The 22,928-nt window shown below is 42.7% G+C and overlaps 1 protein-coding gene across 1 annotated transcript in view; it reads left to right on the forward strand.

Annotated features, from left to right (window-relative positions):
- Positions 1-22,928, forward strand: part of LOC116912780 (ankyrin repeat domain-containing protein 26-like) — a 104,002-nt gene that overhangs the window by 4,009 nt on the left and 77,065 nt on the right. Inside the window, exons 4-8 of the mRNA XM_032916942.1 lie at positions 776-882; positions 3,653-3,790; positions 11,454-11,523; positions 14,978-15,057; positions 22,565-22,628. Of these exons, the coding sequence (XP_032772833.1) occupies positions 776-882; positions 3,653-3,790; positions 11,454-11,523; positions 14,978-15,057; positions 22,565-22,628 (459 nt within the window). The remainder of the gene's footprint in view (positions 1-775; positions 883-3,652; positions 3,791-11,453; positions 11,524-14,977; positions 15,058-22,564; positions 22,629-22,928) is intronic.

Consider the following 22,928-nt stretch of genomic DNA (forward strand, 5'->3'; position numbering starts at 1 on the left):
AGCACTCAGACTTTGTTAGAAACTTGCAATTTTTTAAAAAGATTTATTTATTTTATGTATGTGGATACACTGTTGCTGTCTTCAGATACACCAGAAGAGGGCATCAGATCCCATCACAGATGGTTGTGAGCCACCATGTGGTTGCTTGAACTCAGGACCTCTGTAAGAGCAGTCAGTGCTCTTAACCTCTGAGCCATCTCTCCAGCCCCTTTGTTTGTTTGTTTTTAGCGTGTGAATTTTAATATAGATCTTTAGTGGCCTGTGTTAGAGCAGCATTCCATGACTTTAGAAAGATCAAATGTGTCTCTTTCATGACTTAGTGGAAACGTATTATTGGAACTCTCAAAACAATATGTTGTTTTCTTCAAAGCAAATGTCCCTACAAAAAGAGCAAGGACATATAGGAATTATTCAAAATGCAGCATCTCATTCTCCAGGGTCTGTAGAACACATAGCCTTGCAGCATTCTCCAAACTCGATCACCATGTTATCTTCCGGGCTGGATAATCTTAACCCGTTCAAGAAAAGTGCTTGATTCTTTACTGCTCTGGACTTACTTGATACAGCCTTTTATGGTGGCCTCGGCATTCAGAATGACAGGACTGAGTGCTTGGAATCTGAGACTGCTGGGCTGAGTTTGGCAAACACTGGTCAGAGTTGTGTATGTGTGCCTGGTCAGCTCCAGAGATGGGTGGTTTCCTTTGCAGGGTCTTAAATTTGTAGCTGACTGAGAATCGCTTAACCGCGAGTTGGGAATTGCTTTCCGTTTCCACAGAATGGCTACACGCCGCTCATCCTCGCAGTGCTGGAAAACAAACAGGAGATGGTGGAACTCTTGCTGCGGGCTGCGGCCAACATAAACGCCGTGGATAACTGCAAGAGGTATCTGTGAAAACTCTTAAAAACTTTGCGGCGGTCTAGAGTGGCCACGGTCATGTAAAGCGTCAATACAAAAGTCCTAAGAATTTAACTTATGCCTATAGGGATCACGTTAAACCAAAGAACAGGTAGGTAGGAATTAACAGTGCAACTTAGTCCCTCTCAGCATGTAGTGGGGCCCAAAGCTATGTTTAATATTGACTGATTTTGTTATCTTGAATCAATTTCCTTCTAGTCTTAGGATTTTATATTAGATAAAAAGTTTCACATTTGTCTTCTTGTTGGAAGTGGAGACTTCTAGTTTAAGATGACAATGATTTTTTTTAAAACAACTTTTCAGTATTTCCCATTCCTCTGTGTTTTATATATTTTTCTTGTTTTTCTTTTTCCTTCCTTCTCTTCCTCCCCCTTCATCCCTCCCTCCCTCCCTGCCGTCCCTCCTCCTTTTTTTGTTTTTGTTTTTGTTTTTGTTTCTGAGACAGGATTTCTCTGTGTAGCCTTGGCTGTCCTAGAACTCACTTTGTAGACCAGGCTGGCCTTGAATTCAAAGATCCCACCTCCCAAGTGCTGGAATCGAAGGCCGGTGTCACCACGCCAGCTTTACATTTCTTTTAAAATGCTTTATTTATGAGAAATAATTTTGAAAATCACTTTGCTTCTTTGACGGCTCTTTGCCTTGTGTTGCTTTGAGTGAAGAATATTAATGTTCGATTATCTATAAATGACTATGCATCATTAGATGTTACTCAGTCTCCCCCACCCCCTATGGTTCACATTGATGTGTTCAGCTATTCCTTAGTCTGAACAAATACATAAAAGAAAGCATTTAATGGAGGAAAGATTTATTTTGCTACACAGTTTCACAGGCACCAACCCATGGTGGGCTAGACTGCTGTCTTTGAGGTAAAGTTAAGGTAGCCTCTGAGAGGGAGTGGGAGCCAAAGGCAGAGGAGGATCTCATCTCAGAGTCATGGTGCAGAAAAACAAGGTCCCCAGGACAAGGCAGACACCCCTAGTGACCCAGGTCCTCCCCCAGGACCCACATCCTAAAAATGAGCCATCCCTGATCTCACAATGAGTTATACAGTGATGAAGTGATTGCTCCTGTGGGCCAGTCACCTCAGGGGCACAGCCAACACAGGCCCAGTTACTCTGTGTTTGTCTCGGGCTCATATTCAAATCATAACAGATATCTACTCACTGAGCTAGCATGCACAGAGGGACCTCGGTTAGAGAAACTTCCATTAATGAAAACACGCTATGGGTGATTGATAAAGAGAGACCCTACCTCCCTTCCCACAAGGTTTATCCATACCTCAGGAATATTGTCACCAAATACACTTCCTGATATTAAAATCAAACTATTCCTTTTTATCACTTAAAACTATTCATCTTATTCATATGTATGAATATTTTGCTTGCATGTGCATGTGCACCAGTTAATCTGTCTGGTGCTCATGGAGATAAAAACAGGGCGTTTGCTCTCCTGGAATTGGAGTCAGGCAGCTGTGAACCAATGGACATGGGCACTAGAAGCTGAAACTGGGTCTTGTCTACAAAAGCATTAGGTGCTCTTATCCACTGAGCTGTCTCTCCAGTCTGCCACTGTAAGGATGATATTCTTGAAGGGTAGTTTTCAGATCCTAAATCAGCACCCAGCAAAGGTAGTCAGCCTCGTTAACTACAATTACTGTTACCTTTAATTTTTAAAGATTAATAGGGTTGGGGATTTAGCTCAATGGTAAAGCACTTGCCTAGCAAGCGCAAGGCCCTGGGTTTGGTCCCCAGCTCCGAAAAAAGAAAAAAGAAAAAAAAAAAAGAAAAAAAAAGATTTATTTATTTCACTTTAAGATGGATTTATTATGTATACAGTGTTCTGCCTGCATATATGTCTGCACACCAGAAGAGGGCATTGGATCCCATTACAGATGCTTGTGAGCCACCATGTGGTTGCTGGGATTTGAACTCAGGACCTCAGGAAGAGCACTCAGTGCTCTTAACCTCTGAGCCACCTCTCCAGCCCTTTATTTTATTTTTTTAGTGCGTATGAAAGTTTTAATTGTATATGTGTTTGAGTACCACTTGTAGTCCGGTACTTGAGGAAGTCAGGAGAAGGCATCAGATCCTCTGGAGCTGGAGTTATAGATGGTTGTAAGCCACCATGTAGGTGCTGAGAATTGAAACCATATCCTCTGCAAGAATAAATGTTCTTAACTGTTGAGTTATTTCAACCATCTGTAATTATCTTCACTGCTAATAGTTTACATTAATAACTTTTAAAAGTTAACACAAACATGTCCCTTTTTTGGCCTGTTGCTGACTATGAATTATGGTATATCACACCAGGCTAGGGAAGCAATGGAAACTTTGTCCTTTAATTTCACCCATTTCAGGTAAATAATCTAGTTACATTATTGTCTGTTGCAAGGCATGGAACGCTACCGAGTAGCACAGCGGGGGGAACACAGGGAATCTTGGTTCTTCCCTTCCAGTGCTGGAGATAATAAAGGCCAATGAATGCCTTCCTCACGATGCTTCTGTCTACTCTTCATTGCTAATGGCCTCTCACACACAGACAAGATAGGAACTTGGTGAGAGATAGCTGAGTAGTTGTTTCTATGGGGTCACTAACGTGTGTCAGGGAGCCTGGTGTGGTAGAACTTGCCCGGTCTACATAGTGCACATCAGGTCAGCCCCATCTCAAAAACAGAAAACAATAACAACAAACAAATGAGGTAAGTGCATCAGGTTGATGTTCCATTTGCTCTTTTAGGTCCGCCCTCATACATGCTGTGAGAATTCAGTCTAAAAACATGATCAGCCTTCTTCTCCAGCAAGGTGCTGACCCATCTTTGGTGGACATCTATGGAGCCACTGCACAAAGCTATGCTGTTTTCGAAACCTTTCAAGTGTAAGTGTTTATATTATAATATAGGATAACTTCAAGCAGATATTTCTAATGGTTAGAACCATCCATATATATGCATCCAATGAAACTCTGAGAAATTTCGGAATGGCTATGAGTTAGTTGACTTCATCCATTAGAAACTAAGTAAAATGCCAAACTAGGCTGGAGTAGCAAAAGACACAGAGCTCTTGGAGGCAGGGCTGGGGGTTGAACTAGGATTCACATCTGCTAGGTCTGTTCTACCACTGAGCAGTACTCCTAACTCCTCTCTCAGGCATGTTAAGTCCCCTGTCCTTAAGACTGGAACCCTTTCATTCCAACTAAAAGACTCACACGGGGATTTAGTGTCCCATCTCTAAATTGTCTAATTATCTATTTGGGTCTTTTAATACAAAATTTAGTAGAAAATGTGGTTAGCTCCTTTTGTGAGTTGTCTCCCTCAATACCATCCTTTAACATTTTTTAAAAACTATTTTTACCTTATACGTATGGAAGTTTGCCTGCATATGCATATGTCTTTGAATCACTTACATGACTGGTGCTTGCAGAGGCCAGAAGAGGGTGTTTGATCTTCTGGAACTGGAGACGTCATGGGAGTGTCAGAAAGCAAATCTAGGTCCTCTGACAGAGCGCCAGAGTCAGTGTCCTTACCACTGAGCCAGCTCTCCAGGCCCCAGTTGACAGTTTTAATGTCTGAATGTTTCTTTCTGGGAAGAGATGCCTAATAACATTGTACAAATGTTTCTTTGGCTTTTTTACATTCAGACTTCTGGTTGACTGACAGAAGCCATCTAGGGAAGGCTGGGGCAAGCCAGTGAGTTATCTGGAGAAGGCCCACTGGTTTGCATGGCTGTGGTAGGCATGCTCTGAGATGCCAGGTCATCAGAGACTTCATCCCAGGATTGCTTCTTGCTGCTGATCTGCCTTTCCTGTCAGCATTACAGAGCTTAACCATTCCTGGTATCAGCCCACCCTATTGGGCAAATTTCCTGCAGTCAATATGAAGAGTTACTCTCCCATAGTAATGCTGTATAGATGAATTGATGATTTCACAATCCCTCGTAATGATTTTATAGAACTCTTAAATTGATGAAGTAATCCCCAAACCCTTATAGAATGAAGATACAAATAGGCTCTGTAAACCTTCATGTGTCATGGGCTAATTGAACTAGGATAAGAAAGCAGGCTGGAAACAAATTTGTGATCAAGGCAAAACATTCATTTTAGGTTAAGTCCAAGCATGAAACCACAGGTTTGCACTATGATAAAGCCTAGGCCACATGAAACTGTTGCTTTGAACTTATAATGAGCTTATAAACTGAAATATGGATTTGAACTTACTATGAACATCCTTCTGTAACTCCCCTTTTGTGTAACATTTCATTTATGAGGTAATTTTTTTTAAAGAATTTTTGTTTAACAAGGTGTAAAAAGACCAGAAAGAAAAAAATAAAATGTGGCTATTAGGGCTCAGCCCCATCCAAAAAATATATATACATATAGACAGACATATGTACATACATGTGCAGATATGTGTGTGTGCACGTGTGAATGAACACTTGTGGAATTGTTTTAACAGGTGGTCCAGATCAGCCAAAGTATGTGTCTGTGTGTGTTTGTGTCTGTGTGTTTGTGTCTGTGTGTTTGTGTCTGTGTGTTTGTGTCTGTGTGTGTCTGTGTTTGTGTCTGTCTGTGTGTGTCTGTGTGTTTGTGTCTGTATGTGTCTGTGTGTTTCTGTGTGTTTGTGTCTGTATGTGTCTATGTGTGTCTGTGTGTTTGTGTCTGTGTGTGTGTGTGTCTGTGTCTGTGTGTCTGTGTCTGTGTGTGTCTGTGTGTGTGTGTGTCTGTGTATGTGTGTGTGTCTGTGTGTGTGTGTGTGTGTGTGTGTGTGTGTGTGTGTCGTGTGTCTGTGTGTGTGTGTGTCTGTGTGTGTGTGTGTCTGTGTGTTTGTGTCTGTGTGTGTCTGTGTGTCTGTGTCTGTGTGTCTGTGTGTCTGTGTGTTTGTGTCTGTGTGTGTGTGTGTTTGTGTCTGTGTGTGTCTGTGTGTGTGTGTCTGTGTGTTTGTGTCTGTGTGTGTCTGTGTGTTTGTGTCTGTGTGTGTGTGTGTCTGTGTGTCTGTGTGTGTGTCTGTGTGTCTGTGTGTGCTTGAATTCTCCCTTCTTCTTCTTTTCTCTCTGGCTCACCTCACCAAGAGTTAACAAACTGCAAGCCTCTAGCCTGGCCATAGAGAAACCCTTGAGCCAAAGAGAAATTAAGCCTTTTTTCTAATAACCCAGCTTGAGTCAAATTACCAGAATTGGGCAGCATTTAGCCACAGAATAGCAAGGGAGAATTAAATTTCTAAAGGCCATCAGCTTCTGACCTCAAAAAGAGTAAGAGAGAGGTACAAGGCCAGATATTGTCAGTCTTTGTCCCTTGTCCTATGCTGTGTCCCACTTCAGTACCTGATCTCTTCCAGGGCTGGTCCTTAGCAATTAACATTTCCAAGGGGTTTCTCAGCTGAATCTGTTCAGGTAGCAAAAGACACAAGAAGCAGTCACTGGCACCTTAGTTCATTGTTAAAGAGACGACATCCAGCCCAGGCTACTGTATCCAGCAAAACTCTCAATTAACATAGATGGAGAAACCAAGATATTCCATGACAAAACCAAATTTACACAATATCTTTCCACAAATCCAGCCCTACAAAGGATAATAGAGGGAAAATTCCAACACAAGGATGGAAACTACACCCTAGAAAAAAAGCAAGAAAGTAATCTTCTTGGAACAAGCCCAAAAGAAGAGAGCTACACAAACATAATTCCACCTCTAACAACAAAAATAACAGGAAACAACAATAACTATTCCTAATATCTCGTAACATCAATGGACTCAATTCCCCAATTAAAAGACATAGACTAACAGACAAGATACATAGAGAGGGCCTAGCATTTTGCTGCATACAGGAAACACACCTTGGTGACAAAGACAGACACTACCTCAGTGTAAAAGGCTAGAAAACAATTTTCCAAGCAAATGGTCCCAAGAAACAAGCTAGAGTAGCCAGGCTAATATTGAATAAAATCGACTCTCAACCAAAAGTTATCAAAAAAGATAAGAAAGGACACTTCATATTCATCAAAGAAAAATCCAACAAGATGAACTCTCAAACCTGAATATCTATGCTCCAAATGCAAGGGCACCTACATTCATAAACAAACAAACAAACAAACAAACAAACAAAAACCTTACTAAACCTCAAAGCACACATTGAACCTCACACAATACTAGTGGGAGACTTCAATACCCTACTCTTAGCAATAGACAGATCACGGAAACAGAAACTAAACAAAGACACAGAGAAACTAACAGAAGTTTTGAACCAAATGGATTTAACAGATATCCTAAAACGAAAGAATATACCTTCTTCTCAGCACCTCATGGTACCTTCTCCAAAACTGACCATATAATCCATCACAAAACAGGCCTCAATAGATACAAGAAGATTAAAATAATCCCATGCATCCCATCAGATCACCATGGGCTAAGGCTGGTCTTCAGTAACAACAAAAACCACAGAAAGCCCACATACACATGGAAGCTGAACAATGTTCTACTCAATGGTAACTTGATCAAGGAAGAAATAAGGAAATTAAAGACTTTTTAGAATTTATGCAAATAAAGGCACAACATATCCAAACTTATGGGACACAATGAAAGCAGTGCTAAGAGGAAAACTCATAGCTCTGAGTGCCTCTAAAAAGACACTAGAGAGAGCATACACCAGCAGCTTGACAGCACCCCTAAAAGCTCTAGAACAAAAAGAGGCAAATACGCTCAAGAGGAGTAGAAGGCAGGAAATAATCAAACTCAGAGCTGAAATCAACCAAATAGAAACAAAAAGAACTATACAAAGAATCAACAAAACCAGGAGCTGGTTCTTTGAGAAAATCAACAAGATAGATAAACCCTTAGCCAGACTAACCAGAGGGCTCAGAGACTGTGTCCAAACTAACAAAATCAGAAATGAAAAGGGAGACACGACAACAGAATCTGAGAAAATTCAAAAAACCATCAGATCCTTCTGCAAAAGCCTATACTGAACAAGACAGGAAAATCTGGATGAAATGGACAATTTTCTAGACAGATACCAGGTACCAAAGTTCAAACAAGATCAGATAAACCATCTAAACGACCCCATAACTCCTAAAGAAATAGAATCAGTTATTAAAAGTGTCTCAACCAAAAAAGAGCCTAGGTCCAGATGGGTTCAGTGCAGAATTCTATCAGACCTTCATAGAAGACCTCATACCAATACTGTCCAAACTATTCCACAAAATAGAAACAGAAGGAACACTACCCAATTCCTTCTATGAGCAACAATTACTCTTATACCTAAACCACAAAGACCCAAGAAAAGAAGAGAACTTCAGGAAAAAAAAAAGAAGAAGAGAACTTCAGACCGATTTCCCCTATGAATATTGACACAAAAATAATAAAATTCTCACAAACCAAATCCAAGAACACATCAAAATAATCATCCATCATGATCAAGTAGGCTTCATCCCAGGGATGCAGGGATGGTTCAATATACGAAAATCCATCAACGTAATGGACTGTGCAAATGAACACAAAGAAGACAGCCACTTGGTCATCTCATTAGATGCTGAGAGAGCATTTGACAAAATTCAGCACCCTTCATGTTAAAAGTCTTGAAAGATCAGGAATTAAAGGCCCATATCTAAACCTAGTAAAAACAATACACAGCAAACTAGTAGCCTACATCAAACTAAATGGAGAGAAACTTGAAGCAATCCCACTAAAATCAGGGACTAGACAAGGCTGCCCACTCTCTCCCTACCTATTCAATCTAGTACTCGAAGTCCTAGCCAGAGCAATCAGACAACAAAAGGACGTCAAAGGGATACAAATTGGAAAGGAAGAAGTCAAAATATCACTATTTGCAGATGATATGATAGCATACTTAAGTGACCCCAAAAGTTCCACCAGAGAACTACTAAGCCTGATAAACAACTCCAGCAAAGTGGCTGAGTATAAAATTAACTCAAATAAATCAGTAGCCTTCCTCTACTCAAAGGATAAACAGGCTGAGAAAGAAAGACACCCTTCACAATACTCACAAATAATATAAAATACTTCAGTGTGACTATAACCAAGCAAGTGAAAGATCTGTATGACAAGCACTTCAAGTCTCTGAAGAAAGGAATTGAAGATCTCAGAAGATGAAAAGATCTCCCATGCTCCTGGATTGGTGGGATTAATATTGTAAAAATGGCCATCTTGCCAAAAGCAATCTACAGATTTAATGCAATCCCCACCAAAATTCCAACTCAATTCTTCATAGATTTAGAAAAGCAATTTGCAAATTCATTTGGAATAACAAAAAACCCAAGATACTGAAAACTATACTCAACAATAAAAGAACTTCTGGGGGAATCACAATCCCTGACTTCAAGCAATATTACAGAGCAATAGTCATAAAAACTGTGTGGTATTGGTACAGAGACAGACAGATAGATCAGCGGAATAGAGTTGAAGACCCAGAAATGAATCCATGCACCTATGGTCACTTGATCTTTGACAAAGGAGCTAAAACCATCCAGTGGTAAAAAGACAACATTTTCAACAAATGGTGCTGGTTCAACTGGAAGTCAGTATATAGAAGAATGCAAATTGATCCATTCTTTTTTTTTTTTTTCCTTTTCTTTTTTTCGGAGCTGGGGACCGAACAAATTGATCCATTCTTATTGCCTTGTACAAAGTCCAAGTGGATCAAGGACCTTCACATAAAACCAGATACACTCAAACTAGTAGAAGAAAAAGTGGGGGAAGAGCCTCAAACACATGGGCACTGGGAAAAATTTCCTGAACAGAACACCAATGGCTTATGCTCTAAGATCAAGAATGGACAAGTGGGACACATGTTCTACTATGTTCATAGCAACCTTATTTATAATAGCCAGAAGCTGGAAAGGACCCAGATGTCCTTCAAGAGAGGAATGGATTAAAAAAATGTGGTACATCTACACAATGGAGTACTACTCAGCTATCAAAAACAATGACTTCATGAAATTCATAGGCAAATGGATGGAACTAGAAAGAAAATATCCTGAGTGAGGTAACCCAACCACAAAACACATAGACATGGTATGCACTCACTGATAAGTGGATATTAGCTCTGGTTACCCAAGATAAAATCCACAGACCACATGAAGCTCAAGAAGAAGTACAACCAAAGTGCAGATCCTTCAGTCCTTCTTAGAAAGAGGAACAAAATTATTCATAGAGGAGATACAGAAACAAAGTTTGGAGCAGAGACTGAAGGAATGGCATTCAGAGACTGCCCCAACTGTGGATCCAGTCCATATACATACAGTCACCAAACCCAGATAATATTGCTGATGCCAAGAAGTGCATGCTGACATGAGCTTGATATAGCTGTCTCCTGAGAGGCTCTGCCAGAGCATGAACAATAAGAAGTGAATGCTCACAGCCAACCATTGAATTGAGAATGGGTCCCCACTGGAGGACTTAGAGAAAGGATTAAAGGACCTGAAGGGGTTTGCAACCCCATAAGAACAACAATACCAACCAACCAGAGCTCCTAGGGACTAAACCACCATCCAAAGAGTACACATGGACTGAACCCTGGCTCCAGCTGCATATGTAGCAGAGGATGGCCTTGTTGGGAACCAATGGGAGAGAAGCCCTTGGTCCTGCCAAGGCTGGAAACCTCAGTGTAGGGGAATATCAGCATGGGGAGGCAGGAAGGGGTGGGTGGATGGGTGGGGAAACACCCTTATAGAAGGAAGAGGAGCGGGGATGGAAAAGGGAGTTTATGGGCAAGAAACCAGGAAAGGGGATAACGTTTGAAATGTAAATTAAAAAATATTCAATAATAAAAAAATAGAGAGATATGACATCTGTGCACAGAAATTGTCTTCAGGCCCTGACAGTGCCCTGGCTGTCAATCTTTGCTGTAGAACCTGGAGACACTGTTTCTTGAATGTTTTCTTAGCTTGAGAGAAGTAAAAGCAGAAAGATGAAATTTCAAGCTTGATTGTTTCTGAAGTTGACTTAAAGGCAAATATAAAATGACATATAGCAGAGTGTGGTGGTACACACCTTTACTATTCCCGCACTGGGATGGGCAGGAGGCAGGTGAGCCAGCCTGGTCCACAGAGTGAGCTCCAGGCTAGCCAGTGATATATAGTTAGACTCCATCTCAATAAACAGAGAAGTGAACAAATAAAACAGAAGGTGAAAGAAAGAAAAAAGAAAGAAAAGAAAGAAAGAAAAGAAAGAAAGAAAGAAAAGAAAGGAAAGGAAAAGGAAGAGAGGAGAGAGAGAGAGAGAAGGAGAGAGAGAGAGAGAGAGAGAGAGAGGATAAGGAGATAGCTTAGCAGTTAAGAGCATACTGATCTCGGAGGCGCTGAGTTTGTTCCGGTTGAAAACTACACTCTAAGTAGCTCACAAGTACATGTAACTCTAGCTCCAGGAACTCCCGTGCCCTTGTCTGGCCTCTAGGGGCAGTCAACACTTACATGAATATTCCCCTGTACCATATCTTAAAGATAAAATGTATAAGCCTTTTAAAGTGCTGTCTAATACCTGGACGGCTTGCTTTTCTTAGGACTCACCTCTCACTGTAGTTTTTACTCTGCAGGCTTTCCCAAAGCCCCGGTCCCGGTCCTGAGCTTACAACAAAAGAGGACAAACAGAGTTTTGACACTAAGGTAAAGGTTTATTGGCGATGCTGACATTTTTTGCCATGGGGGTTCAGAGACTTAGCTCAGTGGCTGAGGGCTTGCCTAGCTAGTACAAGGGCTAGGTTCAGTCCTCGGCTCTGAGTGGGAGGAATTTGCTGTAAATATGATTTTGTTGTACCCTAATAACAAATTTGGGGTTAAGCAAAGGCTTTAACATAGACTTTCTGCTCAAGCATTAAGGCTAAAAGAAGCTCAGTAAGGAAAAGAATAATATTCTGAAAACATGGTGTGGGCTTCTCGACGAAGAGTCATACTTGTTAGTTTAATAAATAGCCCGTGGTGGCTTCTGGGGTAACATTGTTCAGGGGTTTGTGGTCCTAGTTGGGTTTTGTCAACTTGATGCAAACCTAGACCCATCTGGGAAGAGGGAATTTCAACTGAGAAAATGCCTCCATAAGATGGCCGGAAGGCAAGTCTGTGGGGCATTCTCTTGACTGACAACTGACGTGGGAGGGCCCAGCCCACTGTGGGTGGAGCCACCCTTGAGCCCCTGAGTTTTCCAAGAAAGCAATTGGAGCAAGCTGGTAAGCAGCGTTCTTCTGCTCCTCTGTGGCCTTGGCCTCGGTTCCTGCCTCTAGGTTCCGGCCCTGGCTTTCCTGGAAGCTGAAATATGAAATTGAACTTTTCTCCCCAACTTGTTTTTGGTCTTGATGTTTTATTATAGCAAAAGAAATCCTAAGACAGTTGGTAAGGAAAAATTCTCCATCTTTTGTAAATGAGATCTTACAGTGAATGGTTCCCCGGTGTGAACTGGGCAGAATTAGAGGCTGACAGGAAACACCCTTAAGTCACAAGGGGATAGAAAAGAATCCCTGTTGTATTCGGCCATAGGGAGCTGAGAAACAGACTTTGACTATAAATGAAGTTCATAAAATTATGAGGTCCCCAGGGCTGCCTGTTAACAGTTGGTATACAGTAAAAGTAAACTGGAAACTCACATGGGTTAGGCCTAAGCTTGGTTCATTGCTATTGTAAGACTGTTATTTGAGATACCTGTACGGAACACCATATCTCTATGAAGAGTCTTTACACTGAATTGACTGAGTTCTCTTGGGTGGCCTGGGTCTGTGGACCGCTCTTTCACTAAATTTCAGGTCAGAGGTCTCTTTAGTTTCCCCTGTCTTTGTATCTTGGCTTAATTACCCCTTCTGAGGCTTTTATCCCCTGATATGTAAGGATTGTATACGGCTGACGACCTGTTTTCTGAAGCTAGCCCTCTGCTGAGTAGGGATGCAACCCTGCTGACCCAGGGACTGAAAAATCTTGAGTGGTGGTTCTCAAAATGACCTTTTCACAGGGTGCACATTATCATGCATCCTGTATATCAGACATTTACATTATGATTCATAAGAGTACCAAAATTAGTTATGAAGTTGCAACAAAAATAATTCCGTGCTTTGGGGTCACCACAACATGAGGAACAGAGGTCACAGCACTAGAGGGATGAGACCCACTGCCCTGGAGCCTCAGGAAGGTTGTGGATCTGGTAGGGAGGATGTTTTTATTCAGGCCATCAGAGGATGTTGTACCTGGTCCCAAGATCAACACTAAAGGTAATGGCCTCTTCATTATGAGGTGCCTGGGTTCCGTGAAGGTTTGATAGAAATCATTAAAATGCACATAGAGTTCAATCTGGATTTAACTTGGGGTGTAAATCACAGAGGTCCAAGGCCGCATTGCCCAAGTTGTCAGGAACATTAGGGAAGCACGATTGTGCACAGCACAACCTAATGACCGCACGAGCTTGCTTCTGTACTTCCGTTAGAATCCCGAGGACTTTCTGGATCTGTAATGTGGCAGTCTTTTCGTCTTATGGTTTCAAGAAGGAATCTAGCATCAGAACAGATTACCAGGAAACTCCGGTGATGCTGTAAACACTGCATCTGGTTATAGTCCACATGCCTAAGAGAGAGACATTGGACAATGTAAACCACAGTGGGGCCGTAACTATGGATGAAGCTGAAGCTGGAGCTGGCTTTGTACTTGAGGCTTTCCCTTGTTAGAGAGCTTTGCAATCTCCTTCGGTTTCGCTGGTAACTGGCTTTGCCCTTGGGCTGTTCTTGAGGCTCTGGGGTCTCATGGGGGATAGGCTTTATTCTAGAATGAGGCTACGCTAACTTCCTGAGCTCTTTCAGTCCGGGGAGAGCAGGCTGTGTACCCTTAAGGTGTCAGTTGATGTGTATGCTCTTGGCATGGGTGTGTCTGAGTGAGTGTGGACACTTGTGTCACACACTGGGCTCTGTCAGAGACTAAGCTGTAGGTTCACGTGAGCTTTGATTCTCCTGAGGCCGAGAATGAGAGGGATGGCTAAAGCTCTCATGGCATGGTGGCATGAGTCATGGGTACCTTACTTTTCCATTGGCCTTCGTGGGGGATCAGGATCTTGAGTCCCTCTGCCATTTGGGTACAGATCATCTGTGCCTTTGGGTGGCTCATTCACTCTCTGCTTCTGTATTAAAATGACTACAGCTAATTCTTGTGGTGGCATCAGAGCCATTTCTCTATCTTCTTCTACGTGTCTGGGAATGGCCCCTAGCTTAGGAGAGATTCTAGTTGTTCTGACTTATCATTAGGCCACATCTGTGCAATTCCCAAAGCTGGGGCTGACATCATCAACTCCATTAGCATAAGCTTCTCCCCAAGTGTGTTTAGTAAGGAGTCCTGGGTCACTCACTGATAAAGGGAGAGAACGAAATGCCCATGTTGAAAAGTAAGTTGGCATTCATTTCCTCCTGCCATGTCAGGAGTTATTCAAGGGCCCTCAGTGGTCTCTCGAAGTCATTGAGAAACGAGAGCTTCCCTGGCTTCGGTCCCTAGGAGCAGGTACCATTAAAGCAGAAGGCCTTTCCTCCCTTACTGATGACACATCCTCCCTTATGGTGACCCCCAGCCCCCTTGCTAGAATTCTTAGAACTCTGATGGTGGGCATTTAGTTTTTAATTCCTTGGTTTCTAAATCTGTGACAATCCTGGGAGCATGAGTGCCAGGTGTTGGCACCAGGGGCTGTGACACCTTAAGTAGTTAAAATTAAATGAATAGTTTCCATAGCCTCTCGAGAATGTTGGCGCCATTGGAAAGTTCTTCACAGTGCATGTCCTTGAAACTTGACTTTCTTAACTGAAGACCTTTGCCACTGGGAGTCTGCATGTGTGAGCAGGGATGGTGGGTGCTTTGGACACTTAGGGACTATAGGAGTCCTTGAAGCAGCTATGGGCTGGTTTCTTTGAAAGACAGCCTGTAGAGGCACATGGGCCAACATGGGCCCTTCACAGTAGGGGCAGCATCTAGAGGGAGGAGACACTCTGTTTATTCACCCCGTACCCCATGCTTGCAGTCACAGGTCCAGTCAGAAGATGCCGGGGCAGTTAAGAAACATGTGAGTTAGTGGGTTCTCTGATTGTTTCCTTTTCTTTTCTAACAGGATGGCTGCATACCACATTCACACCACATCAAGGAAGACAACCAAGGGATGGAGGAAAACACAGATGACAAGCTGGAGAGGTACAACTGCTTGTACATTCCTTTAGTTCAAACAAGCTGAGGTGGGGTGGTATGGGATGGCTACAGTAGCCGAGTGATATAAAACCAATAAGAAGGAACTTGTTCGCAGTATTGGTAGTTACTGAAAGCCATGCCCCCAAAGCATGAGGTAATTGTAAAGGCAATTATTGTGGGAAAGACAACCATGTATGATGATTCACATTCTGTTTGAAGTTGCTTGATATTTGCAACTTGCAGCCTGAATTTTTGTCGTAAGAGCTTAGACAGTGAAAAGGGTTTCCAAGCGTTACACTGATTGGTAAAGAGCAGCCTTGAACTGACTGATCCGACTCTGCACTTAGTTTTCCTCAGCTTCTCTCACACATGTCCACCTACAAATTGGAGCTGAAATGATTTGGGATGTTTATGGGATATCTATGCTTGACCTTTTGTTTTTTAAGAATGTTGACGCCATGTTTGTTGTTTGTGAGTGGCTGGCTATTCATCGAGACCATTCAATTATGTCAGATTTTTCTTTATTTTTCCTCTGAGAAGAGTATTTGTGGGAAGAAAATCCTCTGATTGGATATAAAAGTCATAGGTACCATATAAAAGAAAGAATTAGAGTTTAGTTCCTTCCTTTCCTATTTGTTGGAAGTGTGATTTGGGACCGTTTATAATAGCCACCGTCTTTCGTGACATGGAGAGGGTGGCGCATGCTCACACGGACGGAGGCGCATGTTCACACGGACGGAAGCGCATGCTCACATGGAGGGTGGCACATGCGCACACGGAGGGAGGCGCATGCTCACACGGAGGGCGGCGCATGCTCACACGGAGGGTGGCGCATGCTCTCAGAAGGCTGTAGGAAGGCATTGCTTCCTTCAGCGCTGACTTCCCGTTTATCGGTATCATTCATTCACTTAGCTACTCTGTCACTGTACTTAGGGGGTTTATGCAAATTGCTTTTACTTCTTTGACCTTTACCTGAGCCCCAGCGCATTCTCTCACACTCAGAGAGTAATGCAGAACTTTCCATCGCAGCCCCGGCCCACATCCTCCCACCCATGAACTGTGGGCAGAACTTGTCCCTTATAAAGACCATGAATTTGAAGGAGAATGGGAAGGGTATATGGAAAGGTTTGGAGGGAGTAAAGTAAAGGGGGAAATGTTGCAATTATAATCTCAAAAATTAAAAAAGGAAAATCGTATGCTCTAAGCTTTTGCTTCTACCATTCCTCCACTCCAGCCATCATGAGCTCTAACCCTCTGAATCCATAAATCCCAGTAGACACTTTTAAAAAGTAAATTGTCTTCGTCACAGTGTTTATCACGGCAACAGGAAAGTAAGACCAAGAGTCACGCTCTGAGCAGCTAACCAGGTCTCCCAGATGGAGCCACACACAGCACACAAATTCATTGTTCTCCACACCCAAACTTTATGCAGGATCCACATTAGCCCGCGCACAGTCTTGGAGGGGTTCCTTTGCTTTTCCATTGTAAACTTGAGAGGTTCCGATAAAGATGGCTGAAGTCTCCTTCCTTCTGTGATGTCTCAGTGGTGGGATGCCCTTCTATCTCCAGGGTCATTGCCATATTTGGGCCTCAAAGGATCTGTTGTACATGGTAATGAATCTCTCCCAGGGAACTTGCCATTCTTCCCCGGTTGTCATGGAGATTAAATATCATTCTGTGGGTGATATGCTGTGTATTCATGTGTGTGTGTCAAGAATTTGATCAGAGGCCTGGTATGGCAGTACAAGCCTGTAATCATAGCACTCACAAGGCAAAGGTAGGCAGGTCTCTGAGCTCCAGGGCACCCAGACTACAAAGTGAGATCCTTTCTCAAAGTGACCGACCAGCCAAATAAACAAGCAAGTGGCTCGGTACGAAGCAGCAGTGGTCATCCCTCACTCGGTTGTGATCCGTTAGTGTTATGATCACTGCCAATCATATTGAGGCAATGAGAACTTATAGTTGCAAATAATTATCTCTTCTGAATTACACATCACAAAAATAAAACAGGTAATAAATGCAATTTAGGAGATTTCTGGTAAGTACAGACATTAGTTTTTGTTTTCGCTTTCCTTATTTTATGTATGAGTACACTGTGGCTGTCTTCAGACACACCGGAAGAGGGCATCAGATCCCATTACAGATGGTTGTGAGCCACCATGTGGTTGCTGGGAATTGAACTCAGGACCTCTGGAAGAGCAGTCAGTGCTCTTAACCACTGAGCCATCTCTCTGGCCCCAGTGTTTGTTGTTTGAACCTGTGATAAGACACATCTTCGGGATTCTAAAGAAGTTCAGCCTTAAAGAACAAAGTATACTGTTACTTTATTGTTTCTCTGCTCCATTTTCTTTTAACATTTCAAGTTTTAAACATTTCATGATAAAGCAAGGCAATAAAATACGTATCCTTTAGAAGAACTTGCATATAAGGAAAGAAACTTGTCTGTTTGGAAAACATTCTTGGGCACTTTCTATGATGTCAGACTGGTCCAGTTTCTGGCCTGGGCTGTATTCCTTTTGATTCATGTCCACTCTATCTACATTTTTACATTTTATTCTTTGATCGAAAACTTAGTAAGGGACTTTGGTGGCTTAACCTTATAATATTCATACCCATAATTTATAAAATAAGCCTTCATTTGTTTAATGTCATTGTTCAACATTTTTCACATAACTACTCAAATATTAATTTTATTTATCACTTTTTTTGCATTGCAAAAGCCAAGCTGCTTTAAAACACGAAGAGAAGGAACTTGAAAATTGTGAAGAGTGCAACTCAGGTAACTCAAACTCTGATGATTCAAAGCCTTGATCTGCCCTTGATCAAGTGGGAGTAAGAAAGGCTGATCAGTGACCTCAGTGTACAGCTTGAGTTTGTATTTGTGTGCAGGAGTGCATGCATGTGCATGTGCCTGCGCCCGTATCTGTGTGTCTATGTTTGTGTGTTGCTCTATTGTTTATCTGAATCCCTAGCCTTCCTTTTATAAGTATATTTTCTGTTCTGGGGAAATACTAGAGTCCAATCATTTGTTTTCTCCTAGTAGAGTGGGGGGTGGGTCTCTGATTATAGTAATCTTGTTTGTCTTTGTTTTATTTCCTGTTGCTGTGATTTAAAATACCCTGGAGAAACCATCCTTAGAGGAGGTTTTATCTTAGTTTATGAGCCCAGAGCTGGCAGCGGCCAGAGCTTGGGGTAACTGGTTACATTAGGTATGTGGTCAGAAGAAGAGAGGAGTAGATGCAGCCATGCTTGTGTCTAGCTTCTCTCTCCACTGTTACAGAGTTCAGGATGTGTTGCACAGGGAATTGTGCCGCCCACAGTGGTAGGGTCTTCTCATCTTGGTTAACAAAGCAAAGGTAATCCCCACAGATTGGCTATAGGGCAACATAATCTAGAAAAGCCCTCACCGAGATACTCTACCTCGGTGATTCTAGACCGAGTCAAGTTGACAGTTAAAAAGCCACCATCACTTGTTTATTGCCTCCTTCTGGAAGCTTGAGCAAACTAATTGGTGTTTTTAAATGTAAACTTAATTTAATTTAATGTGTATAGGAGCTTTGTGCATGCCTGTGCACCATGTGCATATCATGTGCCCTCAGAAGCTGGAAAACAGCATCAGATCCCCTGGAACTGGAGTCACAGATGGTTGTGAGCTGCCATGTGGGTTCTGGGGATTGAACTCAGGTCCTCTGGAGAAGCAGTCAGTGCTCTCTCTCCATTGCTGAGCCATTCTTCGATTTTATTTCTACATTTTTTTTTTGAGAGAGAGTCTCCCCCGCCATGCTGCACAATGCCCACAGACTGATCTTACACAGCATGGTTTTGAATGAAAACTTAGAGAAGTTGTGTTTTGTAATAACAAAGTAAGAACAGAATTGCTCCTAGTGTCATCTGTCCGGAAAACCACCGAGCCATTTGACACAGCCAGTTTCAGCACAGAAATACTGTGTGACAGGACGGTTTGCTGTCGGTCTGGCCAGCTTTCGTTGTGACTGTGAGGCTGCAGAGACATCTAACTGTTATGGATTCCATTTCGAGACATGTCATTTTCCCACCTTTCATTGAAATACATAAGAAGTTAAATCGAGAGCTCCCAGTCACTAATGCCAGCCACTGGTCTAACCGGTCTTCCCGGTAGAACCAGCTGTAGTTCCAAGGAGAATCCTGCTACCGAGGATGCCCCGGCCATGTAATGCAAAGATTACACCCCTTGTTTTCTTCATTCTCTATTCATTTTGTTGATTTAAAATGTTGTCTTTCTTTATCTTTAGAAGCAGATACTTGTCCTGAATCCTACTCTAAAACAAGGTAAGAGTTGATTAATTTAACTGTTTAAGGCAGTCTTTAGTGAGTGCAGAGAAAAGAAACTCACTTCTGTTGTGTATTCCCCCGGCTAGATTCAATATGGTGTACATAACAGTTGGTTTCGGGGCCATCACAGAAGGTATGCAGAGTGCTGTGGTACGACTCATGCCAGGTGGTGATGGCGCAGGCCCTTAATCCCAGCACTCAGGAGGCAGGGGCAGGTAGATCTCTGCGTTTGAGGCCAGCCTGGTCTACAGAGTGAGTTTCAGGACAGCCGGGCTATATAGAGAAACCCTGTCTAATGCATCAACAGCAACCCAAATCAAACAAACAGAACACAATACCACCAACAAGGAAAGAACACACTTGTCCTCACAAGTGGCCACTCTGATGTGAAGGCAGACGAACCTGCTCACCCTCCTGTCAGTGACGCGTATCTGACCTATGATTTGACCGTCTGCCTGCAGAACACTGTCTCTTCTTCCTCTGCATAGATTAAAAGGACCAGAATACAGGTCACCGATTCAGAAAACCAAATTTAGACTCTGTTGGTTTTTGCCTCCATGCAGCAACATAATCCAGTAATTTATTATAACACTGTATTGGTAATCATTGGTTTGTTTTCAGTAGTAAAAGGTTTTAGCGAAGCCCTCACTAATGTGTGGCCATAGCACATAACATTGATATATAATTATTCTACTAGAAGTAAAGAACATTTACATGTTATATAAATAATACTAAAACGATCTCCTCGGGAGATATTTTCATTGACCTTTCGATTTACCGACATGAGCTCCCATATCTGTCTGTCTGTCTTCTAGTCTATTTTCTTTTCCAGCGAATACACTACTTTTATGAGGGATTCCTACTTTGGCTTCTCTTTCATGATTTTTTATATCTGACTGCTAAGTGTTCCTTTCCATGTACAGTTTCACGACTTTAGGGAGTGCTGTGGACTAATCAAACCACCTGTGGTTACTTGAACCTGTGTTTAGAATCCTCCCCCACTCATCTGCTCTGTCAGAGAGCTTGGGACTAAAAGACTCTGAAATGGCTTCCTTGGCTATACCAAGCGCAGCAGAGACTGATACCCTTGAGTCTATGGCCAGTAGCACCCCCCAAACCTCCACCCCCCAAACCTCCACCCCCCAAACCTCCACCCCCCAAACCTCCACCCCCCAAACCTCTACCCCAAACCTCCACCCCCAAACCTCCACCCCCAAACCTCCACCCCCCAAACCTCCACCCCCAAACCTCCACCCCCCAAACCTCCACCTCTTAGCAGATTAGTGTTTTAGTAATGTGGCCGGCGAACACAGAGAAGCCCAGTGGAGAGGCTAAAGACGGGAATAGTGAGTGTAACTCATTCCAGGCTATCACCACAGAATCAACAGACAGGGTATTATGTGCAGGAACAACTTCCGGGTGGTGCTCACAAGTTTAGAAAGGGGATGAGCACTTTGGGCATTGTAGCACATGTGGTAGAGGTGATGGAAATCCTTAGCGGAGAATCTAGAAGATCCTATTAGAATAAAGAATTCGGAGGGGAGGTGGGGGAGGGGCTGGGAGGAGAGGAGGGAGGAGAAACTCTAATGAGGATGTAACATGTGAGAGAAAGAATGAATAAAAATTTAAAAAAGAAATCAAAAAGTTCTGGACAAGATTTAGGACTTCTGTTAAACGGGGCTATAATAACTTGAGGTAGTCAGAGCATCTTACTAGGTAGCAGCTCTCTGATCCACCCCAGTGCTGATTCATACGCGGTCACCCAGGAAAGGGCAAGTTGAATCTATGACCTAGAGAAGTTCTCCCAGGCCAAGCTGAGGCCAGGGTGCTGACTCCACAGAGGGCGTTGACCAGGCTTGGGAAATAGGGCTGCAACGTTAATTGATTAAATACATTAGTGATTGGCTCCAAGTCACCAATCAGGCATTGGTGTCTCATTGAGGAAAGAAATAAAAGCATTTCCCTTTGGAGTCGTTTAACCAAGAGCAAGTCCAGATTTGAATTCTCTCCTCCATGGTCCTGTGTGTTTCATCCTGTGTGTATCTTTTGACCCAGATACCCTTGACAAAGGTATTTTTTTTTTCTGTCTTTATTGAAAGGCGCAGAAAGCTTAATGGGGGTGGGATGGTACACTCTACCGAAATCTTTGACAGAGTGTTACAGAGATCATGTCTTTGACACCAACCTACCCAGATGACAAACGGTACTACAAACATCACTGCTTACCAGCCAGTATCCAAATGCTGTGTTTAACCTTTATAGAAAGTTGAAGGGTGATTGTCACATGGTTCTCTTAAAATTAGGTTAAACAAACAGGCTGAGGACACAGTAAGACTGCAGTCTTAAGCAACCAAAAGATCTATTATTGATATTAACTCTGGCTGCAAGGTCCAGCAAATCAGTCTTTCAGAATATGAGAGATCGTTTAAGCGTACCGCATTGCCACAGGAGAATGTGACTGAACCCTGAAGGAGGACGCCTGGGGAGTGGAGTTCACAGGAGGGAAGATATTCCTGGGGATTTAGATGTTCCACCACCAGGGCCCCCACGTTCTCTCCCTGGAGTGTATATGAGCCTACGAGGGGTTTTTATTGTTTGATAGCTTGTGAAGACCTGAAAATGAAGGTTATTTGAAAAAAATATTTTTTAAAAAAAATAATGTTTAATGTTTTCATCTCTCTGAAGAGAATGTGGTCAGGAACCCTGTAGACATATGATTTTTAACCACTGTCCTCCTCTTCTGGGGAAACTCTGTGCTGTTTAAAGTGACACAACCCCCTGGCCTCTTTCAGTCTATGGTTTGAGCTATGAAGGATCCAGATGTCCAATTCTGAATGAAGTGCAGTTGTTAACCAGGGGGAGACAGCAAAGAGGGAACACTACTGTTCGAGGCTTGTTTTGTTTTCCTTTACAATTCAGGCAGCAAAACTATGCGTGAGCCAATGCGTCGGCCTTCAAGAGAGGAAATCTGTGAAGACATTTTTTGGGGGCTCTGCCAATATACAGGGTACCATTCTTTGTCATGGACATATGAAGGAGTCACCCCTGAGTAATGGGTAGAGAGTTGAGGCAGAAAGGGATAGTGATTGCTTGTTTCTTTGTTGTTTTCAATTAACAGATCAATTTTAAATACCTCGTAAAGAAATAGTACAGATAACTAATAACCCAATCTCCCCTCTTCTTGTTTACTTTTATTCTTAAGCTCCGCCCAAAGACGTAGTAACTCTGAACCCACAGAAGACGATGAACCTAGCTTCAGTACCAAGGTAAAATGCCCCTCTGTGGAATCAACGTTCTCTTTCCGAATTTTTTTTCTATATATTCTTACATTCAGCAGTGGTCTACTCTCACTGCATCTGAAAAGTCAGCCAGAGAGAAACATTTATATAATTGTGACCAGCTGGGCCTCTTGCTGCTTTGTTTTACTTTGAGTCCTGACAGAGGCGGTGGCTGCTCTGTGCAGCGAGGCTTGAATTAGGCGTGGGGCATGCGCACTGGGAAGAAGGTCACGAGGTGCGGCTTTCTCAGTAGAGCGAGTCTGAAGTTGAGCCAGGGTCTTGGGGATA

The sequence above is a fragment of the Rattus rattus genome, chromosome 11 (assembly GCF_011064425.1).
Source record: "Rattus rattus isolate New Zealand chromosome 11, Rrattus_CSIRO_v1, whole genome shotgun sequence".
Classification (NCBI taxonomy): domain Eukaryota; kingdom Metazoa; phylum Chordata; class Mammalia; order Rodentia; family Muridae; genus Rattus; species Rattus rattus.